Raw genomic sequence first — 27296 nt, forward strand, 5'->3', positions numbered from 1 at the left:
TTAGAATCCCTGGCAGTTCTAACCCTGCCTCCAAAGTGAACCTGATATAACGAAATCTCAGTGAAGAAAACCTTACTTTGTTCATGGACTAGAATGGTTCTGTGTAGATGCAAAATAAGTCACCATTTAGGGCTTACCACTTGTGATTCATTTAAATTATTTTCAGACTTAAATCTCTATTTAATTTCCTTCTATTTTCTTATGCCTAACTTCATTCATCCTGGAGGAGGAAATGGCAACCTACTCCAGTATTCTTGCCTGGGAAATCCCATAGGCAGAGGAGTCTGGTGGGCTACAGTCCATGGGGTCACAAAGAGTCAGACATGACTTAGCAACTAAACAACAACAAATTTAATTCATACAGTGTTATGCTTGCTCATAAACATAATTTTTTTCTTTCAACTCAATGCCACTGAGTTCACCATTCATTTCTGTTACAACTCTAGAATATTTTCCTTATTCATTCTTGTTTTCAGCTTTATTCATTCTTCAAACTGCATCTACATTTATCTGAAGAAACTAAAAGTAAGCTTTTACCATAATAGTGTGGGACTTAAAATTTAGATTTCCTGGAAACTCTTATTTAAAAAGCAGTTATTTGGGGGCTTCCCTGGTGGCCCAATGGTTATGACTTCACCTTACAATGTAGGGGATGCAGGTTTGATCCTACATGCATCAGAGAGCTAAAAACCCCACATGCCTCAGCCCCCCAAAAACAAAACATAAAACAGAAGCAATATTGTAACAAATTCAATAAAGACTTTTTAAATGATCCACATTAAAAAAAAAAAAACTTCAAAATAAAAGGTGGGTATTTTAAAGCAGTATTTTCTTAACCTGGTTGTTTGGTTCGAGGATAGAATTTAGTGCTCAATTTGCCCTAATGGTAGATCATTAATATCTTTGTTCATCAAAAGTATTCTTTTTACTCTTAGTGCCAAAAAATATTTTCTCATACAGATGTTTTTGTCTTCTTGTCCTCTAAGGTTTCCATTAAGTGACTTGTTAATATCAGAGTGATTTATTCATAAACTTCAAACTTGGTGATCCTTGATATTTATGTAATATTTGTTTTATAATCACTAAATTGAGGGAAATTTTTATACTCTGACAAGATCCTAAAATAATGTTAAGGAACTTCACAAAGATATATGATATGACTTGTCTTTAGTAAAGAAATCAAATTGAAGAAAAATTAAGAAGAAAGAAACATACAGCCTTGCTAAAGTTTTGCATGCTGAAAGTCAGCATACTTCATCTAGAACTTGGCCCCAAATCTGGCCCTTAACTTTACATCCCCCAACATAAGTGTGCCAGACAAAATACAGTGTGTCCAGCTGAATTTATTCCAGATGAACAAGTAGTTTTTAGGATAATCATGCCATACATTATTTGCTAAATCCAACAGTGCTGCTGCAGAGGATACAGTGCAGGCATTCTAACTACTAAGTGACCTGGCTAAGCAACCTCACATAAAATTTAAAGGTTTCCAGTTTCATTTCCTGAGCCCCAGAGGGTTTCTCAGTCAGATGATATGAAGACTTGTGGCACAAAAATTGAAGTGCTCTTTAGTATTTTCTACTATAAGTACAGCTGACTTTATATGGCCCTTAATTGTTTTGAGATTTGTATTTTTTTTCTGATGTGCTTGGGAAAAAGTTCTTAACCAAGTAGTCAACTTGTTATGGCTTATCTCAAATCCTGCTAAATATTCTGATTTTCTTGATGAGCATGAAAATAGCCCTGTCCTGAGAGAATATAGCATATGCATCAGAGGTTGCATGGTGGGGATTTGAGCTCTTAAACTATATCCTTCCTACACTAATAGACGTCACAGGCAGAACAATGTTCTGAATGAGACAGAAGCCACATGAAGTATAGCAGTGACTGTTTGCTTTGCACCCTGTCCCTTTTACTCCATATACAGTCTTGACAAGATTTACAAGATTTTAAGATTTGTGGCTGAACTGCACAATCAGATAACATCCTTGTTGCCATTTCATCTGCATTCTGACAATTCCTCAAACCTTGGATACAGATAAATTATATGTTTATAGTTCCATATATACATATGAGAATATGAATATATCTGAGTGGTGTGGCCCTCAGAGGGGTTTTCTTGGGTCTAATGGCTTATATCATTATGTTATTCTTGCTTACAGAAATGCTGACACCCTCATTCTTTTTTCAAACTGGCTCCTTGGTGTTTCTGTCCTAGACATTGCCCTTTCAGCAACTAACCTTCCTCTGAAAGCTTTTCTTGATTTTTTTATATGCCTCTTAATTTCTGGAGTTATAATTTGGTATAGTTTATATTTTGAATATAAATTTTTATCTTGATACTTCATACTGAGGAAAAAAAGCATCATTTTTTTCTTAAATTGTCTAAATCACAAATTACTATTTTTCCTAAATTTGAATTGTTCCATGTGTATTCTCCTATGTTCCCTTTTTTAAAAATTAATAAACTTTATTTTTTTAGAGTAGTTTTAGGGTCACAGGAAAATTGATTAGAAAGTACAGTTCCCATATACCTTTTCTCCACACACTTATGTTGTTCAGTCGCTAAGCATGTCCGACTCTTTGTGACCCCATGGACTGTAGCACACCAGGCTTTCCTGTCCTTCACTATCTCCCGGAGTTTGCTCAAATTCATGTCCATTTAGTAAGCAACAAACATAACCTCTCCCAATATCAACATCCTGCACCAGAGAAATACGTTTGTTACAACTAATGAACCTGCATTGACATGTTAGCATCCAAAGTCCATCACTTACATTATGATTCACTCTTGGTATTGTACATTCTATGAGTTTTGACAAATGCATAATGACATGTGTCCACCACTGTAGTATCATACAGGATAGTCTCATCGTTCTAAAACCTTCTGTGCTCTACCTATCTTTTTTTCTTTTTAAACTTTTCTTGTCCTCTGGTACTATATTGAACTTCAGCTCCATTGTGAAATAAAGCTTTGCCCTACAACCCTGAAGGAAAATATTGCAACAGTCAAATCTGATCACAAAATGTTTTCCCTTTTATTCTTACCTAACTTCAAACAGGTGATGGAAAGTGAAGAGTTCATGTTGCTTCCAGCCAATCAACTCATTGATATAATATCTAGTGATGAACTAAATGTTCGCAGTGAAGAACAGGTGTTCAATGCAGTGATGGCCTGGGTTAAATACAGTATTCAAGAAAGACGTCCTCAGTTACCCCAGGTATGCAGGGAAATGCTTCTTTAAGTAACTGTTTTGTACAGGATAAAACAATACATATTTGATTGGCAAAAAACAAAAAACAAAAAACCGTTATCACTGTCATTCATATTAGACAGTAAGAAAGACCACCTCTTTCCAAATAACCAAGGAGATTAAGTGTTAAGCATTTTAAGTGTTTATCAGTATGAACTTTTTGCTCCTTTGTTTCCTCTGTTTCGCATTAACTCTAGGTTTGGGCTATAGCATAAATCAGAACCTAAATGGTACATAATGAACAAAAGAAAGCAAGGATGGCAGTTATCATGTCTCCCTTCTCTATGATTTGGAAATCCCACCACAGTTTGAAGAGTAAAGGAATGATATGGGTCATGAGTGGTCACTAAATGACATGTTTGATGTTCTTGTTATTACGATTACTGCTGCTACTGCTAAGTCGCTTCAGTCGTGTCCGACTCTATGCAACCCCATAGATGGCAGCCCACCAGGCTCCCCTGTCCCTGGGATTCTCCAGGCAAGAACACTGGAGTGGGTTGCCATTTCCTTCTCCAATGCATGAAAGTGAAAAGTGAAAGTGAAGTCACTCAGTCGTGTCCAACTCTTAGCGACCCCATGGACTGCAGCCCACCAGGCTCCTCCATCCATGGGATTTTCCAGGCAAGATTACAGTCCTTAGCAATTTGATAGTATATTCTTCTAGATTGTTATTAGAAGAGCTTATACTACTGAAAGCATAAAGAAGCATGCTAAAGTGATACTGATTATTCTAATTAGTGAACTGGTGGTTGGAATAAATTTAGTTTTGTATTTATGCCTTCCACCCTCATTATTTATTAGATCAATTAATTTACCCAATTAGATCTCAAGACAATTGGAAACACAATCGGGGAGCATGAGTTATGTATTCTCTTAAATACCTTACAGATGGCGTTTGTGCCTTTAATAGTGTTTATTATCTCATAGGTGCTACAGCATGTGCGGTTGCCTTTGCTTAGTCCCAAGTTCCTGGTGGGCACTGTAGGCTCTGATCCCCTCATCAAAAGTGATGAAGAATGCAGGTATGAATGGTCCTGGATGGTAAAAATCAACAACTAAACATTCCTGTTCTCTCCTAATTTCCTTATTTGTATTGCTTCCTAAATATTATATTTTTTAGTGCTCTAATCAAGGCAGTATTTAACAGATTTTTCTTCTGGGCTAGTCAAGAGGAGATGGAAGAAGAGAAGACTGAGTTTCCAGTATTCCATTCCATTAGTTTTTTTTTTTTTTTTAACGCGTGGTATTTATTGGTGTAGAAGTGGCAATAAAGAGGTAGATTTCTAAGATTTAATGCAAGCTTGAGTTTGAAGAGACAGTTCTCTGCCAGTATATCTTTTCTTGAGATAAGTTAAATAATGTTGTTGACTCCATCATAAAAGTGTGTCAGAAGCACTTTTTCATTCCATCACATATGCCTTGTTAGGAAATAGGACCAGCTCTCTCTCTGAGTTTGTAGACAGAGTTAAAGGTCTGCTACACCCTTAAAGCAGCTGTGGAAAGATTTCCACTAGAGTTTGATGACACAGTTTCATAAATTTTTTTTGATTGAAAGAAATTCTAAATGTTTTTACAAGACAAAACATTTATGTTATTGGGCTATCTCTGAACTACAGTATATATAAAATTTAATAAACTACTTTTCCACTTGACAGATTTTATGGTTTAGTTTCAAATATGAAACCTCCTGGTGTTTTTAACCATTTCTTCCCAGCAGGTTACATTTATAAAAATGAGACAGTGAGTCAGAATTCTCTTTAAACTACACAAACCTTTGGATCTCCCTTAGTGACTAAAGAAACTTGTTCCAGAATCAGGTATCTCTAGGGCAGAGATAGAACATAATAGATTCATTTGCATTTCTTCAATAATTTGAAGCCTGTTCCCTTAACAGGAGGTGTTAGAGAGGGTTTTTATGTGTTTACCTTTTAAACTTAAAGACAAATGGTAATTAACTCCCCTAAATACTCAAAAAGTTACTTTTAAAAGAAGCCTGTTCCTACTTAAACAAACTTACCGTTGTTGGAGTGGGGGGAGGGGAAGATATGGGGGTTTGGGATGGACATGTATACCCTGCTATATTTAAAATGGATAACCAACAGGACCTACTGTATAGCTGAGTCCCTTTGCTATTCACCTGAAATTATCACAACATTGTTAACTGGCTACACCCCAATACAAAATAAAAAGTTTAAAAAAAGGAAGCAGCCTGTTCCTTTTATCGTGACCTTATTAATTACTAGCTGTGTGACCTTATTCAAGTTACTTGAACCTCTTTCTGGTACAGTTCCTTTATTTATAAAATAAGGATAATAACAGTACCTATTCCATAGGGCTGTAGTGGAGAATAAATGAGTTAATATGTATTAAGCCCCTGTTATTCTTGTTACTGTTAATTTTGTGTTTGCCCCTAAGTATTAGCTCTGTAATATTCTTTCTAGGAACACTTGAACAACTTAATTAAAAACCAGCAAGAAGGAGATCACAGTCTTTGTTTTTAGCTGGGGAAGCTAGAAAAAGTTCTTGATCATCAGCTTGGGATTTTGAGGGGTTTTGTTTTTATTTTTAGCATAAATTCAGAAGAGGCCTTAGCAAATCATATACTGGAAGTACATTATTGGGTCACGCCTTGCACTGGTCCAGCAGGAATAAATTACTTGTTGTAATATAAATAGAGAAATGGAAATGTAGTGTAATTTAGGAAGCACTTTCAGAGTTGAGAAAGAACAGAGTAACAGATTGAATTTGTACTAGTCAGATACTGAATCACTCAAAGGACTCAAGTGAAGTAAGTACATAAATAGTTTAAGTTAGGATACTTTATTTAACAAGTGTAATTACTAGGTTCTTCTCATAAAGTATCTTCATAGAAAAAGACAAAACTGTTCATCCTCTGTAGATTTATTGAGAGTGAACTATTCATACAGTCCCAAATAGAAAATTAATATTAAATGATAGTACGGTGTTTCTTTTTAGCAATCCAAATTTTGACCTAGTTTTATTACTTAAATTAATCTAGCAAATATCTAGTGTTGTGGCTGATGTGCTCCTTTGCCAATATCCTGCAAAAGCTTATCAAGTTCACTAGAAGGCAGTAACTATGTAGACTGGTAATTAAGTTGTAATTTTTAGTTTCCCATAAGTCATTGTTAGTCTCAAGTATGTTGAGTTTTAGACTAATTTGCAGTAAGATATGAAGTCATGATGGAAATACCAGTCAACTCACAACTCACACTGTGACTGGCATCATTGCTGTCATGTTCGTGACCTTTGTAATACTGGCTGGCGGGATTTCCCTGGCAGTCCAGTGGTTAACACTCCAAGCTGCCAGTGCAGGGTACACGGGTTCAATCTCTGAGATCCCACATGCCATGTGCCCCAAAAAATAAATAACTAGCCTAAATTAATAAAAATGCTGGCTGGCATTCATGATTTGGTTTGATTTATGCTGCTCCCCTTTGCCATCTTACATATACCTTAACCATATTGAGATTTGACTAACAATATTATTTAGACATTTGGAATAAAGGCAGAATTTTTTTCACAGAGACTTGGTAGATGAGGCTAAAAACTATCTCCTATTGCCTCAAGAACGACCATTAATGCAAGGACCAAGGACAAGACCGCGGAAACCTATTCGATGTGGAGAAGTACTCTTTGCAGGTTTGGATCTTGATATACTGTGGCTAAACTGAATATTTTCCACATGAGAAATTGTCATTTGAGCAGTCCTTTGGATAGTTGTGATATCCACTGTCATGAGAAATACATAATGACTTACCATGGGGACTTCCCTGGTGGTCCAGGGGTTAAGACTCCACACTTACACTGCAGGAGGCACAGGTTCAATCCGGAGAATTAAGCTTCTGCATGCCACACAGTGCGTGGCCAAAAAATAAATAAATAAAATATTTTTAATGTTAAAAAAAATGTACACACCTTTTGAAAACAAAAAATAATTTATGTATCTTGCCTCTTAACTCATGATCCAACACTGGTACTTTCGAAAGAATGCTGTATTTTTATATAACCTAAAAATGTCATGCACTGGATGTTTTGTTATAATAAGTCATATGCATGAATTTATATTCCAGTATGCAAGTCACCTCATAAGTACATGGAACTGTCAAAAAACATTATCTTACATCAAACAATTACACTATTTTGTAGCTCTCCTGAGCTAGATTGAGCCCGAGACATCGTGTTGTATCATTCTGGTGCCACCGTCTGCCCCTAAATATCTGAGAACTTTCAATCTTAGATGTTTTACTTCTATCCACATAAATTCAGCTCCCTTAGTCACTTGAATAACAACTTTCACAATGTTTGGTAAAACATTTTCTCACTAGTTCTGTCTTAGTCTGCTCAGACTGCTATAATAGAAAAGCATATACTGGGTGGCTTACAAACAGTAGAAATTTATTAATTCCTTATAGTTCTGGAGGCTGGGAAGTATTTTGGTGTCTGCTGAGGGCCCGCTTCATTCTTCTTCATAGACTCCATCTTTTCATCTTTTGCTCTGTCCTCAGGTAGAGAAAGGGGCTCAGGATCTCTGTGAAGTCTCTTTTATAAGAGCACTAATTCCATTCCTGACAGAGCACGTCCCTAAAGCCTCACTACCTGATACTGTCACACTGAGGATTAGATTTCAATATATAAATTTCAGAGGGACACGTTCAATCTATAGCAAATTCTTTCTCTTCAATTTTTCTTTTTAAATCCTGATTCATGGAGAAAGATGGAACCTATGGTAATCTTTTTATTTATGTTCCCACATTTCAGAATTCCATTACTCTTTTTTTTTTTTGAACATTAAAATAGTCTTTATTCAGTAAACATTAAAACAGAATTTTCAAAACTTACAAAAGTTCTTGAAATTTCTTAAAATTCTTGAAATCTCTTTTCAGACATTTTTGCTCTCAGGTTACCCTTATATTAACCACAACTTAAGCATAAGATTCAGCACATCATACGTATTTGAACCTTGAAATGTAATGCTCTATTCTTGAATTAGAGTGAAATTTTTTTATATAGAGAAGGATTCGATTGACATACACGTAAAATACATTTGATTGCAAACTGAATTGGAAATAGCATTCCTATTACCAAAACTTTTTGTGTGTCAGTTATATTAAACGTGGAGACAAGTAATCGTCCTTCTCCGCTCTTTTTCTCTGATGAGATGATTGATACTTATTCCCTGTTTTATTTCATGCTCAACAAACCATTCCAAATTTAGCTCTTCCTAAAACCCTGTTGCATATGGGTTTTCAGAAGCATGCTCTCTTTCTTCAGTTGCACACATTAGTTGGCATTTGGTAACAAATTCTTATCCAAAGAGCGAAAAGGAAAATAAAAAGATACATGGCAAATCATCTCCAGTGGACTCATCATTTCTTTTCCAGTCTTCATTTTCTGCTCCAAGTAATTCCAAATATTCCGACTCCTGAATTCTCAGTCTCAGAATTTATTGTCTGCTTCCTCTAAGTGGTGTCATACACATTATCTGAAACTGCCAGTACTGCAAGATGGAGGAAATGTTTTATCCTTCAGGAGTTTAAACCCTGACCACACTCTGGACTTGTTGATAAACAAACAAAAAATCTGCATCATTTCTTTTTCTCCATTACTCTTAAATATAGGCTTCCTGGGATTCTGTTTGATGTGTGAAGTTTTCGATCACTTTTCATCAGGAAATCCCATAGAATCACTGGGTCATAGTATCCTTTCCCATCAACCTAACCAGCTGCCTATCTTTTTCCCTTCAGTTTTATTTTCTCTTGGCAAGTGGGAATATATTTTCCCTTACATTTTTAGAAGAAAAGTTTGACAATTTATGTTTGATTTCTCCTTTTTAAATTTTTTCATCTCAATTTCTTCACATAGAGTATTGCTGCATTTCTTCAAGAAGAAAATGGATGCCAAGTTTTCTTTTACTCTCTAATCCTTATAAGGCTTTTTTTCTCTCTTTTGAAAGCATTCCTTCATTCTTGTTTTAGATTTCAAACTCAATTATTAATTTATCATGTTCTGAATTCTCCTATACTCCTAGTATCCTAATGCCTCTGTTCATTGTTATTAGCAAATTTATTTCTATTATCATTCTTATTTATTCCTGTGACTTTCATTCCTATATATGCATGCTCAGGTACATATTCACATACTCATTTAGGTTTACACAGACACTTGCTTGCATGCTCACACCTATATACATCTGCCTCTTCACTCCCACATAGCATCTATAGTTGCCATCAGTTGGTGAATAAATTTATTGCCAGATCTGGTTAAGTTCCCAGGGAAATCTTTATAACATTAGTTTAGCTTTGTTGGTTAAACTAGATAAATTATATTGTTAAAGTTCTTTTATTTATAAAAGCAGTTTGTTGTGCCAGCTCCCTGTACGTATAAGAATGCTATAAACATCAGAGTTTCTCTTTCCCCAATTTTGAAAGTTGGTTATCTATTTTTTTTTTAATTAGAAGGATGCAAAATCTAGTTATTTGATACCTGTGGTTTATTTTCATGATATCAGGTTGGTTTCAGGAATTCTAGTAGTAGGACCATCTTTGTGGAGGTATATACATTGTTATTAAGATCTATTAAATATTTTACTTGGCTGTTATAGTACCTGAAGTAGGGATACTACTGCTTCATGAGTCTCAGAACATTCTGGCAGAGATTAACAACTAGATTAAGGAAGAGGGGAGGATAATGGAAACTCAGGGGAAAGTAGAACAGAAGAGAACCCCTATATGATCAAAAGCTAGAGACTAAACCAAATAGGTGTATGGGAAGTATATTTCACATCTAGGGTTCTTTCTGGATTCACTGGTGGGAAGATACCAATCCAGTGGAACTAGACAAGGTACACCTTTGGGGATGCTGAGAGAAAATTATGTAGCTCTATTAAACAGAAATTTAAACTTGACTTCACCCTGGTGGGCTACAGTCCATGGGGTCACAAAGAGTCAGACATGACTGAGCAACTTAATTTTCTTTCTTTCTTTCACTTGGATTATTCAACAACTGCCATCTCTATCCTGCTGGTTCCCACCATTTTCTTCCAATGTGACATGATTATAAATTGTCAGGTGCTGTGTTTTCAATCTGTAACCATCTTCACTAAAATCTCATTCGTTTTGGTTGTATAACGGTATTAATGAATCACACTTTGCCTTCTTTAGAAGCCATTTAAAGCCATTTAAATTGGATCAATTTCATGATCTCAAACTCTTGCTAGTAATCTCATAATTTCATATTGCTGATGGGTATCTGATTCCTCTGCTATATTGTTATTACTTCAGAGCAAGGACCAGTTCTGATTTATCTTTGTAGTTTCTAGATTGTATAGCAATCTTGTCAGAACAGGCACTATATAAAGATTAACTGCATGCTGTTGATCCTGCTGAACACTAGTGAGAAATTAGCATTGACCCATCATAATGAATAGAAAAGTAAAATTTGGAAAAAATAATGTATTATTAATGTCACTTTGTAAGTGAAAGATTTATTTTTGAGTAACATTTTCTTTTTCTGAACATAGAAGTGAATACACGTGTAATATGGTGGCTCAGCTGCTAAAGAATCTGCCTGCCGTGCAGGAGACCTAGGTTCAATCCCTGGATTGGGAAGATCCCATGGAGAAGGGAATGGTTACCCACTCCAGTATTCTGGCCTGGAGAATACCATGGACTGTATAGTCCACGGGGTCACGAAGAGTCAGACATGACTGAGCAACTTTCACTCACTCACACATGCAATATAGAAATTGATTAACAGAAAAATATAAAGAATAAAAGTTAAAACATCTGTCACTTCTTTTACACTATCAAGGTTTCCATTTTCATTTGTAGAGAAAAGCCATTAGGTCTCTTCTAATGGCTGGTCTTTTCTAATGGCTTTTCTCTACAACTGGTATTGGTTTTCCCTGCTTTCTTAGTCTCTTTATGCCAGATCTGACCTTTATTCTTGAGTCATACTATTACACTGATATTTTAGATCTTGACTCATCTGTCTCTACTTAAAACTTAATCCTTAATTTTCTTTATTATTGCAATTTTGTTTACATTATCTTTGGAATGCAAATTACCAGTTCTCACTTAACTTTGGAAATTTAGTCTTCCTTTCTTCATCCTGGAAGCCTAAGATCAAATCTATAACCTCAGTAGTTTTTTTACTCAGAAGCATTTACTCCTGTTGATGTCTTCTGGCTTTTCCTCTTGTTTTCCATTAGGTTTCTTGATGCTTCTCAATTCTGTGTTTTTTGTTTTTTTTTTTAGTGTTCACAGTTCTTTGATCTTTATCACAGATACTTTATGAAAGTTGCCTACTTTAAGGTAACACTTTTTGACCAAATCTGTCTTTGAAGTAATTTTTTTTTAGAGTCAACATCTCACACATATAAAACCCCATGTCCCCTTTTCAGCAATATTTTTCCTCAAGTACATCACTTAACACAAATTGGCAATTCTCACAGCAGAAACTGTGCATACACTTTATCTTGCTAAATATCATGTGCATGTATGTGTGCTCACTCAGTCATGTCCGACTCTGTGCAACCTTATGGATGGTAGCCCATCAGGCTCCTCTGTCCTTGGGATTTCCCAGGCAAGAATACTGGAGTGGGTTGCCATTTCCTCCAACAGATCTTCCATACCCAGGGATCGAACCCCACATCTCCTACATTGGCAGGCAGATTCTTTACCACTGAGCCACCTGGGATGCCCCAAGTACAGTGTGCTTGACTTCTAATAATAACTTAATTCAGTCCCAGTTATTGCAATCACCTGCTGCTTTGGAAATTATAGTTCACATAAAATTGCCATGAGGCAGTGGAATTGAACAGCTCTTTCCTTTTCTTATTTCCCTGGGTCACAAGAAAGGTTTAGATTTGATTTCTTAATGGCCTATCTTTTTTTCCCTTTAGTATCAAAAAACAGTTTATGAAGTGATATTAACTTCATTTGCAGGCATGAAATCCAATAAAAAGCTGGTTTCAGTGGCTTTCATTATAAAATTGTGCCTGAGTTTTAATAATTAGGCTGTTTGATTTGTCTCAGGTGTTTATAACCCTCACATTTACAGCCAAATTTTATGTTAGAAGTGAAGGTGCTTTCTCTGATATTGAAACTCCAGGCATATATCCCAGAACAGAATTCAAATTGAAGCAAATTGATATATACAAAACTTACTGTGACTTAGTTGAATACTTAGTATTAGTTGAATATCCTAATTTAAATGAAACCATAATAAAATGTGTACAGCATATTGAGATTTGAAATAAGGAAGTCAGTTTTCAAGTCCAGCAGAAGACGGTTAGAGACATTCTCATTTTATTCTGGCTCAGGAAGTTATTGAGACCTCCTTGAAACCATTAGTTTTCAGATGTTTTGAGGTTAAATTAAATTTAGACCTCACCCTCTATGCTCCAGAATCTAGCTCTTATTTTAGATTGAAGTAGAGATGATTTTAAAGAATAACAAATTAAAACTTTCTGCTATAATTAGTTTTCTTTTTTTTCAGGGAGCACTCAGAGCTTTACTGAACTCTGTTTGAACCTTTTATTCTGAGTGTTACTTTTGAAAAATGTAATTTATTCAAAATGTTTTCTGATCTTAAATGTCATGTTGGATATTGTAGAATTCAATATAGACCAGATAAACAGAAAGCAAAACATTTTGAAATATGTTATAAGAGTTTCTGTATTATTTTTAGTCACAAGACAGTCAGTCTATAAAGAGATCATGAGTAGATGAGCCAAAAATCCCTCCCCAAAAAAGAATAAGATTATGGTAATCCCAGTGGAATAAGCAAAAATCATAATTTATGTTTTAACTTGCTTCTAGAGGCATCTGGAAAGTCCAAGCATTAGGGCTATTTAATGGTTAGCAGTGAGTGATATGCTTTAGGACAGATATTCTCCTGACCGTTTCTGTTACTTCCCCAGTTGGTGGCTGGTGCAGTGGAGATGCCATTTCTAGTGTTGAACGATATGATCCACAGACTAATGAATGGCGAATGGTAGCTTCAATGAGCAAAAGGCGGTGTGGAGTTGGAGTCAGTGTTCTTGATGACCTGTTATATGCAGTAGGAGGCCATGATGGATCCTCTTATCTCAACAGTGTTGAAAGGTAAGGTGAATTTGAATCTTTTTCTGTACTATCCATATTGTTTTGTTTGAGATACTAATTAGAAACTGATGTAACTTGTGGCTTTAGTTTTGTGTTTGTGGCACTAGTTGGCAGCCTAGACCACTTATTGTGACACATAAGTCCTTTATGATCTGACCTCCACCTATTTTTCCAGTCTGTCTTCCTCAGCACACCACTATTTCTTAAACACTCTAGTGCAGACCCACCAAATTGCTTGCAGTTCCTGGACATGCTATCCCCCTTCGTCCTTTTTGCCTATATGTTTGCATGCCGTTCTCTCTTCCCTGGAATGTCTCTTAAAGATTCAAAGGTTACTTATTATATAAAGCCTTGTCTGGCACCATGCAGACTAGTTAATTACTCAGTCCTCTGATCTTTCACAAGTATTTTGAATATACTTGTTCATGTCACATTGGCTATAATTGCTAAAATATCTTCTCCCATATCTATCACAATGCCTGGCACACTGGAAACATACAATTGATTTTTTAATAACTTCTAGCTTCTTGTCACCTACCCTTTTTCATTCAGCCATGTTCTTGATACTTATGAAATACATCTGTGAAACCTTTCAGTGTATCAAGATCTAGAGATACAAATTCTGTAGTTGAAAAGAAAAATAACATGAACATCAGAAGAATCAGTGCCATAGAAGTTTAAAAAAACACACTTAAAAACAAATTGAATTAAATAGGGTGGAAATGATTAAATATTAACTATATCATATGTCACTGTGTTCATAAGCCTAGCCAAATTTTCTTTGTGTAATACAGACCCTGTCTTGATGTGCTCTCTGCAGGTACGACCCCAAAACAAACCAGTGGAGCAGTGATGTAGCTCCTACAAGCACCTGTAGGACGAGTGTTGGTGTGGCTGTGCTTGGAGGCTTTCTCTATGCTGTGGGTGGCCAGGATGGCGTGTCTTGCCTCAACATTGTTGAAAGGTGATTTTTTTAACTCACTTTGTTTTTTTTTAAAAGAATATGGAGGGCTTTTTAAAAGGAATAATTTAGAACACTAGAAAATCACTATCCAGTAGATTTCCCATGAGCTCTAAGGAAAAGGTTTTCAGTTAACCTTATAGTCTAGGAAGATGAAAGATATAACCCAGTTTTTAAAGTTATATGTTATACAGGCTGAGCCTAACATTGAAATGTTGGAATCATATTTTAAATTACATTTTATGTATGATATCAAGCATACCAACTTCTGAAATCTGTTCTGATTTTTTCCCCCAGTATTTAGAATGACTTTCCTCAGAATTCCTTCAGAAAAATGATTAATTCTTGGTGCAGTATATATCTTATAAGGACTGTAAAGTATTTTATATATGGATTCTCATTAATTCTTGAAGTATACTTAGGGAAATATTAGTGGGCTGCCTTGATTTATTTTATACTTTTACAGATCAGTGAATTTTGGTGAAATAGATTCTATTCTTAATTTCTTGCTCCATCATTTTTTTGTCATTCTATCTTAGAGATTAGGTCTTGGAATCTCATGTACTTAATTATTGGCAAGAGCATTCTATACTTCATCCTCTCCTCTTCTTCTTTATTTATTTATTTATTTTAGTTGGAGGCTAATTACAGTATTGTAGTGGTTTTTGCCATACATTGACATGAATCCGCCATGGGTGTACATGTGTTCCCCACCCTGAACCCCCTTCCCACCTCCCTCCCCATCCCATCCCTCAGGGTCATCCCAGTGCACCAGAGCACCCTGTCTCATGCATCAAACCTGGACTGGCAATCTATTTCACATAAGATAATATACATGTTTCAGTGCTATTCTCTCGAATCATCCCACCCTTGCCTTCTCCCACAGAGTCCAAAAGACTGTTCTTTACATCTGTGTCTCTTTTGCTGTCTTGCATATAGGGTCATCGTTACCACCTTTCTAAATTCCATATATATGCATTAATATACTGTATTGGTGTTTTTCTTTCTGGCTTACTTCACTCTGTATAATAGGCTCCAGTTTCTTCCACCTCACTAGAACTGATTCAAATGTATTCTTTTTAATGGCTGAGTAATATTCCATCGTGTATATGTACCAAAGCTTTCTTATCCATTCATCTGTTGATGGACATCTAGGTTGCTTCCATGTCCTGGCTATTATAAACAGTGCTGCGATCAACACTGGGGTACACGTGTCTCTTTCAATTCTGGTTTCCTCAGTGTGTATGGCCAGCAGTGGGGTTGCTGGGTCATGTGGCAGTTCTACTTCCAGTTTTTTAAGGAATCTCCACACTGTTCTCCATAGTGGCTGTACTATGAGTGTACTTCTTGTGAAGCCCTTCCTAAATTCTTGATTCATGGAATCATATGGTTAGTGTGTAAAGTCACTGAGTTTGAGGTGGTTTGTTACACAGTGGTAGATAACTGGAGCACTGGTACTGTTATCTCAGGAACTCAGGAGCTGCTTCTCAGAGCTATGACTAAAACTTCCAACAAGGCTTAGCTTTGGAAGTGCTAGAAAAAGTCTAGAATCTGAAATTAACTGTGGCAGCCAGAATGAAGGGCCATTGCTGAGACAATATTGACAGGGTTGGCAAACAAACAGAAAGTGTCTGGTCTTTCCTTTTGGCAAAATCTAGTAGAGAGCCACCTTAGCAAAGGAGAAATGTAGTTTTCAGATTTCTAGCATCATAAGTCAGAATACTAATAACAATGGAAAATATGTTAGATAATCACTGTACACTGGACCATAGCAAATCTATATATCTAATATATCTTTAGCATGATTTCATATCTTATGGAAACAGCTTCACTTAACAAAAACATGCATGCAGTCTTTGGTTTCTCTTACTGCAGGTATGATCCAAAGGAGAACAAGTGGACTCGGGTGGCTTCTATGAGTACCAGAAGACTAGGCGTAGCTGTGGCTGTGTTAGGAGGGTTCTTATATGCTGTAGGTGGCTCTGATGGGACATCTCCACTCAACACAGGTTAGTCCCTTCCCAAGTCAGTCTGGTTCCCCCCAATCAACACATCTTTCTTAGGAGAGTCCCCTCACAAAAAGTATAAGACATCCATGTTATCCTATAATTTATTAAGAAAATCATTTTTCCACTAGGAGAGTGCAACTCATAGCTCTTCATCAGGTCTTCTGCAGCCATAGTCTACTGGTGTATTTCCAAAGTATTTCGTTCTCCCTTCATTTCACAAGTTACTGGGAATTTATAGCATTTATATAATGCTATATAAATTAACATTATATAAATGCTAGAGAGAGAAACTTATTACTATAAACCATTTTATAGCTATCCTCTCTTTTAAACATACAAAGAGATGCCACAAGTCACCTAGCTTAGAATAGGTACTTTGACACCAACACATGTCCTTACCACCAGCCATACCTAAAAGAAATCAGTCCCTGATGAGAGTATAGTGGTATTGTCCAGAGGTAGATGAGTCTTTCTCAAAAGCAAAAATCAGACTGCTTATTTAAAAAAAAAAAAAAATGTTATCAAAAAGCAGAATAGCTATGAAGAAAACTAGAGGTGGGAGGAAATGATTGAACAGTCACTTACTGGTTTTTCTTTTCCCTGCAGTGGAGCGTTATAATCCTCAGGAAAACAGATGGCACACCATAGCCCCTATGGGGACCCGGAGGAAACACCTAGGCTGTGCAGTGTATCAGGATATGATCTATGCCGTAGGAGGCAGAGATGACACTACAGAGCTTAGCAGTGCTGAGAGATACAACCCCAGAACTAACCAGTGGTCTCCAGTGGTGGCTATGACATCCCGCCGTAGTGGAGTAAGTGCCTGGCTACTGGAAACTGAAAAGCAAGCACCAAAAGAGGGAGGGCTATGCAGAAGTCTGATCTGTAAAATATAATACAATGGGACACAGAGGGGATGCACTCTGTATGCAGAACAACCCCTATTACTTTTGTACTGGAAAAAAAAAAAGTTAATTTCTTTTAATTACTGTTATCACAAGAAGATACATAACTTATATCCAATCATATCTTTACTTAGAGAATTTCCTTTTATGATTTATTTTTATTGAATTATAGTTTATTTACATTGTTTATTTCTGCTGTATAACAAAGTGTATAGTTATATTCTTAATACTCTTTTCCATTATGGTTTATCCCAGACTACTGAATATAGTATACCCTGTGCTATACAGTAGGACCTTGTAGTTTATCCATTCTATGTAATAATTTGCATCTTATGTTTTATCTAATAATCAGTTGCTTCTTTGAAAGGCATCTTCCTGTCTTATCTACTACGTTACCTAATTTTACTCATGTTCATTGATATCTATCAGATATATGGGTTCATCTATACCTAATGAAGCTAAATATTCCTACCTAGTGTTTCTAGGTGATATTCTAAGTAGTTGACATATCAATTAAATGTTTAGGCAGAAACACATCTGGCCCCACCACTATTCTACACAGACTGGTTTGAGTCTATCCCATCTATAGTATAGATGACCTGTGTCCTGGTCCACACCATGAACAATGAACTGTGACTACAAGAAACTTCCAGGGTGGGGTGTAGAAGTTATCCATTCTAGGAGATTTGACTCAGGGTGAAATTTAACCAATAAACCATTGATCCCATCAGAAGCCCATCAATGCAGGATAACAGGTGGGATAACCCAGCTTTAGCTAACAATTTCACAATCTAAAGGGATAAAAGGGAGTGAATTCTGGTTTGCAGAGATCTGAGACCACCACCAGTGGGCATCAGCTAGTCAAAGCAGTCACATGCCCGTGGCTCTTTATTAGTGTCAACAGCAGCTTCTTTGTCATGTTCCTATTGTTTTCACTGCTACATTGTGTTGATTATATATCCACTCATTTAGCCAATACTTATCATGCAAAGAGTTGACTCATTGGAAAAGACTCTGATGCTGGGAGGGATTGGGGGCAGGAAGAGAACGGGACGACAGAAGATGAGATGGCTGGATGGCATCACTGACTCGATGGATGTGGGTCTGAGTGAACTCCGGGAGTTGGTGGTGGACAGAGAGGCCTGACGTGCTGCAATTCATGGGGTCGCAAAGAGTCGGAGCGACTGAACTGATGTTCTGGGAAAGCAAAAATGAGTATGACTTGATTCCTATCCTCAAAGAGTTCCCAATTTAGTAAAGGAAATTGAAGTGTTTATAGCTAACTAGGGTTTCCCTGGCGGCTCAGCGGTAAAGAATCTGTCTGCAGTGCAGGAGACATAGGTTTGATCCCTGGGTTGGGAAGATCCCCTGCGTAGGAAATGGCAACCCACTCCAGTATTCTTGGCTGGGAAATCCCAAGGAGAGAGGAGCCTGGAGGGCCACAGTCCACAACGTCACAAGAGTCAGACACAACTTACTGACTAAACAACACAGAAGACAAACCCTCTAATAGCAGCATGTGCATTATAGGAGAACATGGGAGAGTATGCTTCACTTTTGGAACAGTGAAGAGACTTACCAGAGTAAGTTACATGTAAAGTACCATGAAAGAAGAGTAAGACTTTCTAGAAGAGGGAAAGAAAATATCAGGGAACAACACATGCAAAATTATGGAGGCATTTTAAAAGTATGTTATTTTCTGGGACTAGCAACTAATCTGATATTAACGCAACATAGATTACATTAGAAAGTGAGGTTAAAAGGAAGCAAAGTATCGATTTCTGAAGGTCCTGACATAATAAGAACTTTAAACTTATCTTTTAAAAGAGAATTTTATTGACAACTTAGGTAGTGGCTCAGAACAGGCAAATACTAGAAGAACTGAGAGCAGTTTGGAGGTTCTTGCTCACTCCCAGTGAACATTTTACCTAACATTTTCAAGAAATAAATGTTTTCAACTCTGTGTAAATATTCTAGTTGGGTATATAGTTTTATAGTTCTCATAATTAAATAACTTTTGTGAATACTTTTTTCCTTCTGTGTTCAAGTAAACCAGAATGTAAGGCCATAAAGACTTATCTTTTATTAAAGAGATTTATCTAGAAACCAGTCTAAATTTCATAGTGATTCTCTAGTTTCTTCAGCAGCCACTATATTTTGGTCCCGTAGGTTGGCCTGGCAGTAGTGAATGGACAACTTATGGCTGTAGGAGGTTTTGATGGCACAACGTACTTGAAGACCATTGAAGTTTTTGATCCTGATGCCAATACATGGAGGTAACTTTTAAGCTATGTTCAAATCACCTCACTGCTGACCTGAAAATCATGGGCTTGAGATAATAGTCTATGACCATCAAAATCAGGATGGTCAGTACATTGAATTACCTCTGGCAATATGTTGAAAAGGACTCAAAGTTACCCATATTTGATGGCTTATTTTGACCTCATTGCTCTAAAGGGGCTGATATCATACAAAATCCCTGTCTTTGGTAACTGTCCAGTTTTAAAATTAGAGATAGCAAAGACAGAAAAAACAATCTCCCTGCTAACCACACCATGTTCAGCTCAGGAAACTAAGGCAATGAGAAATAAAATGACCTGCCTAAGCAAGTTAGTGAGCACTAGAATTAGAACCTGGACCTTTGTCTCCCAGTCTGTCATTGCAGTTTTTATGCCCAGGAAAAACAAATCGCAGTTACTTTTTAAAAAATATTTCATTTTAAAACTGATATTTTTCTTTGAGTTTTAAAAATACTTAAATATGTTATTATTCTATTTTAAAATCTGCAAATTTTAACAGTCACTTTTAGAGAAGAGGCTACATCTTAGGAGAGTTTAACTAAGCTAAACTGTATTTATAGGTCTGACTTGACTTTGCTTTTAAATCGTCAGTTGTCTTAACAAATCCTTCCCAACTATTTAAGTAGTTCTTACAAATTCACATCATCAGGTGACTCTTGAATTTATTTAAAATATTCAAAAATGTTTACAAATTTAGCAAAATTCTCTTAAACCTTTCAACTTAAAATCTGAAGTCTAAATCTTTGCTCAGTCATGCAGTTTTTCTTCACCACAAAGCTAATTGGATAGATGCTCTAATATTCCAGTCTCTTAAAACACTGCAAGAACTTAAAAGGTCTAATATATAGTTAATTCTCAAATTTAATATAAAACATTAGGAGTATGGGTTTGAGGTACTTTATACTAATATTCTTCATACTAGCTATTCTTCATACTAGCTTTTCTAAGAAAATAGTTTTACCTTTAAAGCATTTGCAGGTTTCTTTCTCAGTAAGTTGGACTTATTTGCCTAAACAAGTCTGTGTAACCATCTCAGCAGTTGAGGTTGCACATTAACGACAGATAACAGTCTGGACATGAGATCTGAGGCAGCAGAGGTTCTGAAAGACTTTTCTCATGACCATGCAAGATAAGCTGACATCCTCTATAGTCACTATTCCAGAAGGGGCAGTCTTGAAAGCCCATTCCTGCTGCATTCTAAGTATTTCTAATTGTGAACCTGTAACTGCCCACCCAGGTCTTTTTCATTAGTTTATAAGATTTAACTCATAGGTTTACTGGGTTCTTTCATCCCTGGGAAAACCACTTTGACAGATACCTGAATGACATTCTTTGGATTCTGCATCTCTCTCATGCTCCGCAAGGCTCAGTGGTCACAATACTAAAGTCAGACTTCTACATTGTCGCACTCTTTGCTTCTACCTCCCATTTTCACAACCTCCTTCATGAAGTAAAGGTTTACTGATTGTTCTAGACCCTAGGGATACAAAGGTGAACAAAACAGTAAGCATAATTTGGAAAGAGAGCCAAATTTCTTTCTCGTTTTCTGACCATGATTCTATGAAGGACTTGTTTCTCAGCAACTATTACTAATATATGTTTGTAGTATTTGACCAAGTAATATTCATGAAATTCTTAAGGACCAACTGTTGAGGGATTATGAAGTTTTATTTATAATCATATCCAGTTTTCTTCCATAAAGCTTTGAGAAGACTTCTGAGAGTCCATACAGAACAAAAGGATAAAAATAACTAACCGAAGCTTAGGCAAAAGGAAAATGTAGGTGGGGAAATATTATAGCTAGGGTAAAAATTAGCCACAAAAATGTAGAATATGTGATTCTGCATAATTGTTATTAAGTCAGTCTAGATGTAGAGTTATAAAGTTATAAGGCAAAAAGTGTATATGGCACTTCTCTTAAAATAGTATTCTGTAAGTCAGAGAATTTAGTCAGTGTCTGAAATAATTCTGCTACTTTCCAGTGCTCAGTTCCAGGTCCTCATCTTTGGAAGAGACGTACAAAGCTAAAAATATTAGTTGTGATAGACAAAGAAATGTGTTTTATTAACATTTATGTTATGGAAGAAACAATGCTTTTTTCAATTGGAAATCTGATTGTGTTTCTTTCTTTGCAGGTTGTACGGTGGGATGAATTACCGTCGGCTCGGGGGTGGTGTAGGAGTTATAAAAATGACACATTGTGAATCCCATATATGGTGAACACGTAGAAGACAGTCATGTATATCTTCCTCTGTATTCTGGAGCGCTTTGACTTTGGAGCTTTGTACAGCTCTAGAAAACACTAAACAAATCTTATTCTTTGCTGGTGCCTCAACATGTGGAAATACAAATACAGTGAAAGTACTTCACCTGCAAGATGCCACCTTTGCACAATAATTTTCGGTTGTGTGCAGAAAAATATTTATTTTCGGTTTTAATTTATCATGGGATTTTTGTTGTTGGGGGTGGTTTTTTGTTTCTGTTTTTGGATTTAGACTTCCTCCCATCAAAAGAAAAAAAAAATACAAAAAAAAAAAAGATTTCAAGCAGTAAAACCTTATTTTTAAGATACTAAGTTTGAAACCACCAATAAGGGAAGAGGGCTATATGTGATCTAGTTGTCAGTTCTAAGCACTCCATCCACAAGACTCCACTACTTACAGAGACGTACCAGTGACAAAGATAGGAATACAAAGTGTATTAGTTAGCCATCATTCTTGCACTAAGCACCAGAAGACTTGAAATATCTAAAAAACAAAAGAAACATCTCATTTAACTAGGATAATTCAAAAGGAATATTAAATCAATAAAACCAGGACTCAGATGCCAAAGTTCTCATCAGTGGAAGCTCACATCTTGTTTCCTTCCATCTAAAACTTGTTTGCCACTATATTTAAAGTCTTTTTTTCAAATATATTCATTGAGTTTCTGCTAGATCTAGGGCTCTGCTCAGTGCCTCTACAAAACAGTGTACAATTCTCTTATACTGTCTTGAGAATCCCCCGGTAGAATCATGTGCAACTCTGCAAGAGTTTTTGCTCAGAAACATTACTGACTGAAGCAACTTTACTTTCTATTTCTTAATGCTACTAAGGACCAGCAGGGAGAAATGTCCTCTCCCCAGCAGTGAATACTGTTATGCAATTTACATTTGATGCTCAGGCCTGCTGAAGCTGAGGCTTACCTGTAATCATAGCCTTCAAGGGGATGAATTCTTCAGTTCATCTAATAGTACGCTAACGAGTGTAAAGTCACTTGAGGCATTTTATTAACAAAATCTTGGTTCTTTTATAAAAACTATGTATCATTATCCTCATACTATAAAGCCACTGTTACTACTACTCTCAAATTGCACTTTCTGGTAAAAAGCTAACATTTTTAAGGAAAAAAAGATACATATTACAGTGGTTTAAGTTTTTTTGTTATTGTGTTCATAGATCAGTTTTTTTCAATGTATTTTGCAGGAAAATCTTTGAATAAGACTTCAACCACAACCAAAAGGAATAATCTTTTTCTTCCTCCCCTCACTACAAAAATGTTTGGCAACATTTGTGTTTACATTTAAAGATTATTTGCACCTTTACAAGGAAAAATATAAGTATTTGGTAAATAATTGTTTACATGTATCATTTATGCTTTTTTCTAGCATGTATAACTTTTTAAAATAAAGGTAGTACTTACCATAAAAATTTCTGGTTAATGCTTTTTTAATGCCTGTATCTTTTATTAATTTAGATTTTTCTTTTTCTATATCATTTATATTTTCTATATGTAAAGCTATAAGTACTTTCAACCTGAAGGAATAAAGGGATTGATAGCTAGAATTATTAATTTTTATTATATATTTTATCAATAACCTCACATATGCAGATGACACCACTCTTATGGCAGAAAGTGAAGAGGAACTAAAAAGCCTCTTGATGAAAGTGAAAGAGGAGAGTGAAAAAGTTGGCTTAAAGCTCAACATTCAGAAAACTAAGATAATGGCATCTGGTCCCATCACTTCATGGCAAATAGATGGGGAAACCACTGCTGGACCCGAAACATGGTCTGGAATTAAATATATTAATAGACCTAAAATTAATCCTAGTATGCAACATTGAAAAAGTATAAAAACTTTTATGAGATCCTTATGGTACTGCATCATTAATAGTCTTCAAGACAAAAATCACATTTCCTAAGACTCTATTTCATATATTTGAAGGAAAGAAGAGGAATGATAACAGGAACAAAATTCTAAGAATTAGACTCTCCATAAGCAGGGAAGTCCCCAGTAAGAGCAATTCACATGGCAGTGATTCATGAGTAGAGACCTATGAGTAAACACCCAGAGTGTTTGTTGGAGCCTAAAGGGTATTTTCTTCCTTCCTGAAGGTGCTACAGTTTTATTAAGTGAAATGTACTTATTCTACAGAAGACATCGGTGTAAAATAGAATATTATTTGCATAGTGATTTCCATCACTTCATGGCAAATAGATGGGGAAACAGTGGAAACAGTGGCCTACTTTATTTTGGGGGGCTCCAAAATCACTGCAGAGGGTGACTGCAGACATGAAATTAAAAGACGCTTTACTCCTTGGAAAGAAAGTCGTGACCAACCTAGATAGCATATTAAAAAGCAGAGACATTACTTTGACAACAAAGGTCCGTCTAGTCAAAACTATGGTTTTTCCAGTAGTCATGTATGGATGTGAGAGTTGGACTATAACGAAAGCTGAGCACAGAAGAATTGATGCTTTTGAACTGTGGTGTTGAACTTGAGAGTCCCTTGGACTGCAAGGAGATCCAACCAGTCTATCCTAAAGGAGATCAGTTCTGGGTGTTCACTGGATGGACTGATGTTGAAGCTGAAACTCTAATACTTTGGCCACCTGATGCAAAGAGCTGACTCATTTGAAAAGACCCTGATGCTGGGAAAGATTGAGGGCAGGAGGAGGAGGGGACGACAGAGGATGAGATGGTTGGATGGCATCACCGACTCAATGGACATGGGTTTGGGAGACTCCGGCAGTTGGTGATAGACAGGGTGGCCTGGCATACTGCGGTCACAGAGTCAGACATGACTGAGCAACTGAACCAAACTGAACTTCACAACTCTAAGAGTAAACTTGGAATTGAGTTGGGTTGGTGGTTATCTTCATTTTATAAGTAAAATGACATGGTAGAAGCTGAACCTCAAATGCACATTCCCTGATTCCAAATCCATTCTTCTTTATACTATTCTCCACATTTCTGATATCTGATGTCACTGTTCCCCAGTTTTGTTCTCCAATATCTTACCTGCAAATATCTACACTGCAGAGACTAGTTCTTGACAACTGTGAAGTAGAAAAGGTCCTTCCTGAACAATATCTGAGTGAAAGTAAGGAAAAAGCATTTTGAATTTTATATTAATTTAGGAAACAGATAGAGGGGATCTGATGAGGAAAGAAATACAGGAGAGAAGAGAAGATGGAAGAAGCAAAAATAGCCTGCTGCTGCTAAGTCGCTTCAGTCATATCCGACTCTGTGCAACGCCATAGACGGCAGCCCACCACGCTCCTCCATCCCTGGGATTCTCCAGGCAAGAATACTGGAGTGGGTTGCCATTTTAGTAAGCCCAAATATCACTGGCTCATTGTCTTAAGTAGTTTATGACTTTGGCTCTGTAAATTGCTCTGAAGTCTCTGTACTGGGAGTGATTCATAAGAATCGTTCCTAGAAATAACAAAACTTCAACTGTAGTTGTCTCAAGGGTCCTCAACAATAGTAATCTTTAAGTTATTTTGTCACTTTGGGTTAGTAACTTATATTCTTATAAATGTAGAAGATGGATGGTATTAAAAAAATGAAACTGTTAGTCGTTCAGTCATGCCCAACTCTTGGTGAACCCATGGACTGCAGCCCACCAGACTCCTCTCTGTCCATGGGATTCTCAAAGCAAGAATACTGGAGAGGGTTGCCTTTTCCTTCTCCAGAGGATCAGCCTGACCCAGGGATCAAACCTGGGTCTCCTGCATTTTAGGTGGATTCTTTACCATTTGAGTATTATAACAACATCAAATATTCAGTGTACCAATAACTGTCAGTAACCTATTAATATCCTAGAAAGTTAGAATATTTGCTAAAGGTACTCCAAACTCCTAGGAAAAGAGGACAGATATCTCTGGTGTGAATTTAGATCAATGTGCATTTGGACTCCTACTGAAGAGGTACAGTCCTTACCTTCAAAAAGCTTAGCTTCACACTTTTGAGTTTCATCAGTGGTTCTCAAAGTGAACCCTGAAGTCCTCAGGATTCTTTCAGAATATCCATGTCAAAGCTTTTTCTTTAGTAATTCTAGGAAGTTTTTTACTTTTTTCTTCCTGTGATGACATTTGCACTGACGCAGAAACAATGGTAGATAAAACTGCTGAGATATTAGCATAATTCAAAGGCTACTACTAATTATTCACCACCATTCAGTTAGAGTTCAAGAGACAGAAAGTCAATTTCATCTAAGAAATTTCAACCTTTGGATATATGAAATATTTCTGCTAATACCAAAACACAGTGATTGTCACAAGAAAAATCTTGTGCGACTGTCTTGAGTTACAAGCTTAACAAGCCACTTCTTTTTGAAAGGATGACAAGGTTATTCAGATGTGAGTGTTGGTAGACATTTTCTGGAAAATGAACAAAGTGAGGCTGTTACTTCAAGGAAAACAACTGACAGCATTTATCATCAATAGTAAAATTCAAGTTTTCAAGAGAAATTTTGGAGACAGTTGTATGGACCCACTGTGGTGGTTAATTTTGTGTCAAATTTGACTTGGATAAGGGATGCCCAGAGAGCTGGAAAAACACTTTTTCTTGTTGTCTGTGAAGATGTTTCTAGATTAGCATTTGATTCAGTTAACTGAGTAGACTTCCACACTCACCAAGGTGGGTGGGTATCATGCAATCCATTTCAGGCCATACTGAACAAAAGAGCAAAAGAGGGCAGAATTCTCTCTTGCTTGAGCTGGGATGTCCATCTTTTCCTGCCCTTGAACATCAGAGCTACTAGTTCTCAGGCCCTTGGACTTGGACTCCTTACACTGCTGGCTTTTCTTGGTTCTTCAGCTTGCAGAGGCAGACTTTGGGACTGCTTAGCCTCCAGGACTGCATGCACCAGTGCCCATAATAAATCTATAGATACAGAAAGATGACAGATAGAGAGACAGATATCAATCCTGGTGGTCCTATTTCTCTGGAGAACCCTGAATGATACAATTATGATAAGCCCAGATTCAACAAAACTCAACAGTATAATGCTATAGTCTTTACTACTGAAAAATATCTACATATAATTGAAAGTGTGAAAGTGTTAAGTTGCTCAGTTGTGTCCAACTCAGGTTCAACAAATTCATGAATGTCCACGTACCCACCATTCAATTTCAAAAATTAATACTTGGCTGATCTTGTTTTACCTATTCCCTCCCAATCTCACTTCTCCCACCACCACTCAGTTCAGTTCAGTTGCTCAGTTGTGTCCGACTCTTTGTGACCCCATGAATCGCAGCACGCCAGGCCTCCCTGTCCATCACCAACTCCTGGAGTTCACTCAAACTCATGTCCATCGAGTTGGTGATGCCATCCAGCCATCTCATCCTCTGTCGTCCCCTTTTCCTCCTGCCCACAATCCCTCCCAGCATCAGAGTCTTTTCCAATGAGTCAACTCTTCTCATGAGGTGGCCAATACTGGAGTTTCAGTTTTAGAATCATTCCTTCCAAAG

The 27296-nt window shown here is 36.6% G+C and overlaps 1 protein-coding gene across 1 annotated transcript in view; it reads left to right on the top strand.

The window, feature by feature from the left end:
* Window positions 1-22026, top strand: part of KLHL20 (kelch like family member 20) — a 50011-nt gene extending 27985 nt beyond the window's left edge. Inside the window, exons 4-12 of the mRNA XM_052653939.1 lie at window positions 3063-3221; window positions 4182-4276; window positions 6802-6917; window positions 13201-13384; window positions 14205-14348; window positions 16221-16354; window positions 16961-17169; window positions 19429-19535; window positions 21695-22026. Coding sequence (XP_052509899.1) covers window positions 3063-3221; window positions 4182-4276; window positions 6802-6917; window positions 13201-13384; window positions 14205-14348; window positions 16221-16354; window positions 16961-17169; window positions 19429-19535; window positions 21695-21779 — 1233 coding nt within the window. The 3' untranslated portion in view covers window positions 21780-22026. The remainder of the gene's footprint in view (window positions 1-3062; window positions 3222-4181; window positions 4277-6801; window positions 6918-13200; window positions 13385-14204; window positions 14349-16220; window positions 16355-16960; window positions 17170-19428; window positions 19536-21694) is intronic.
* Window positions 22027-27296: the final 5270 nt, after the last annotated feature.

The sequence above is a fragment of the Budorcas taxicolor genome, chromosome 16, assembly GCF_023091745.1.
Source record: "Budorcas taxicolor isolate Tak-1 chromosome 16, Takin1.1, whole genome shotgun sequence".
Taxonomy (NCBI): Eukaryota; Metazoa; Chordata; class Mammalia; order Artiodactyla; family Bovidae; genus Budorcas; species Budorcas taxicolor.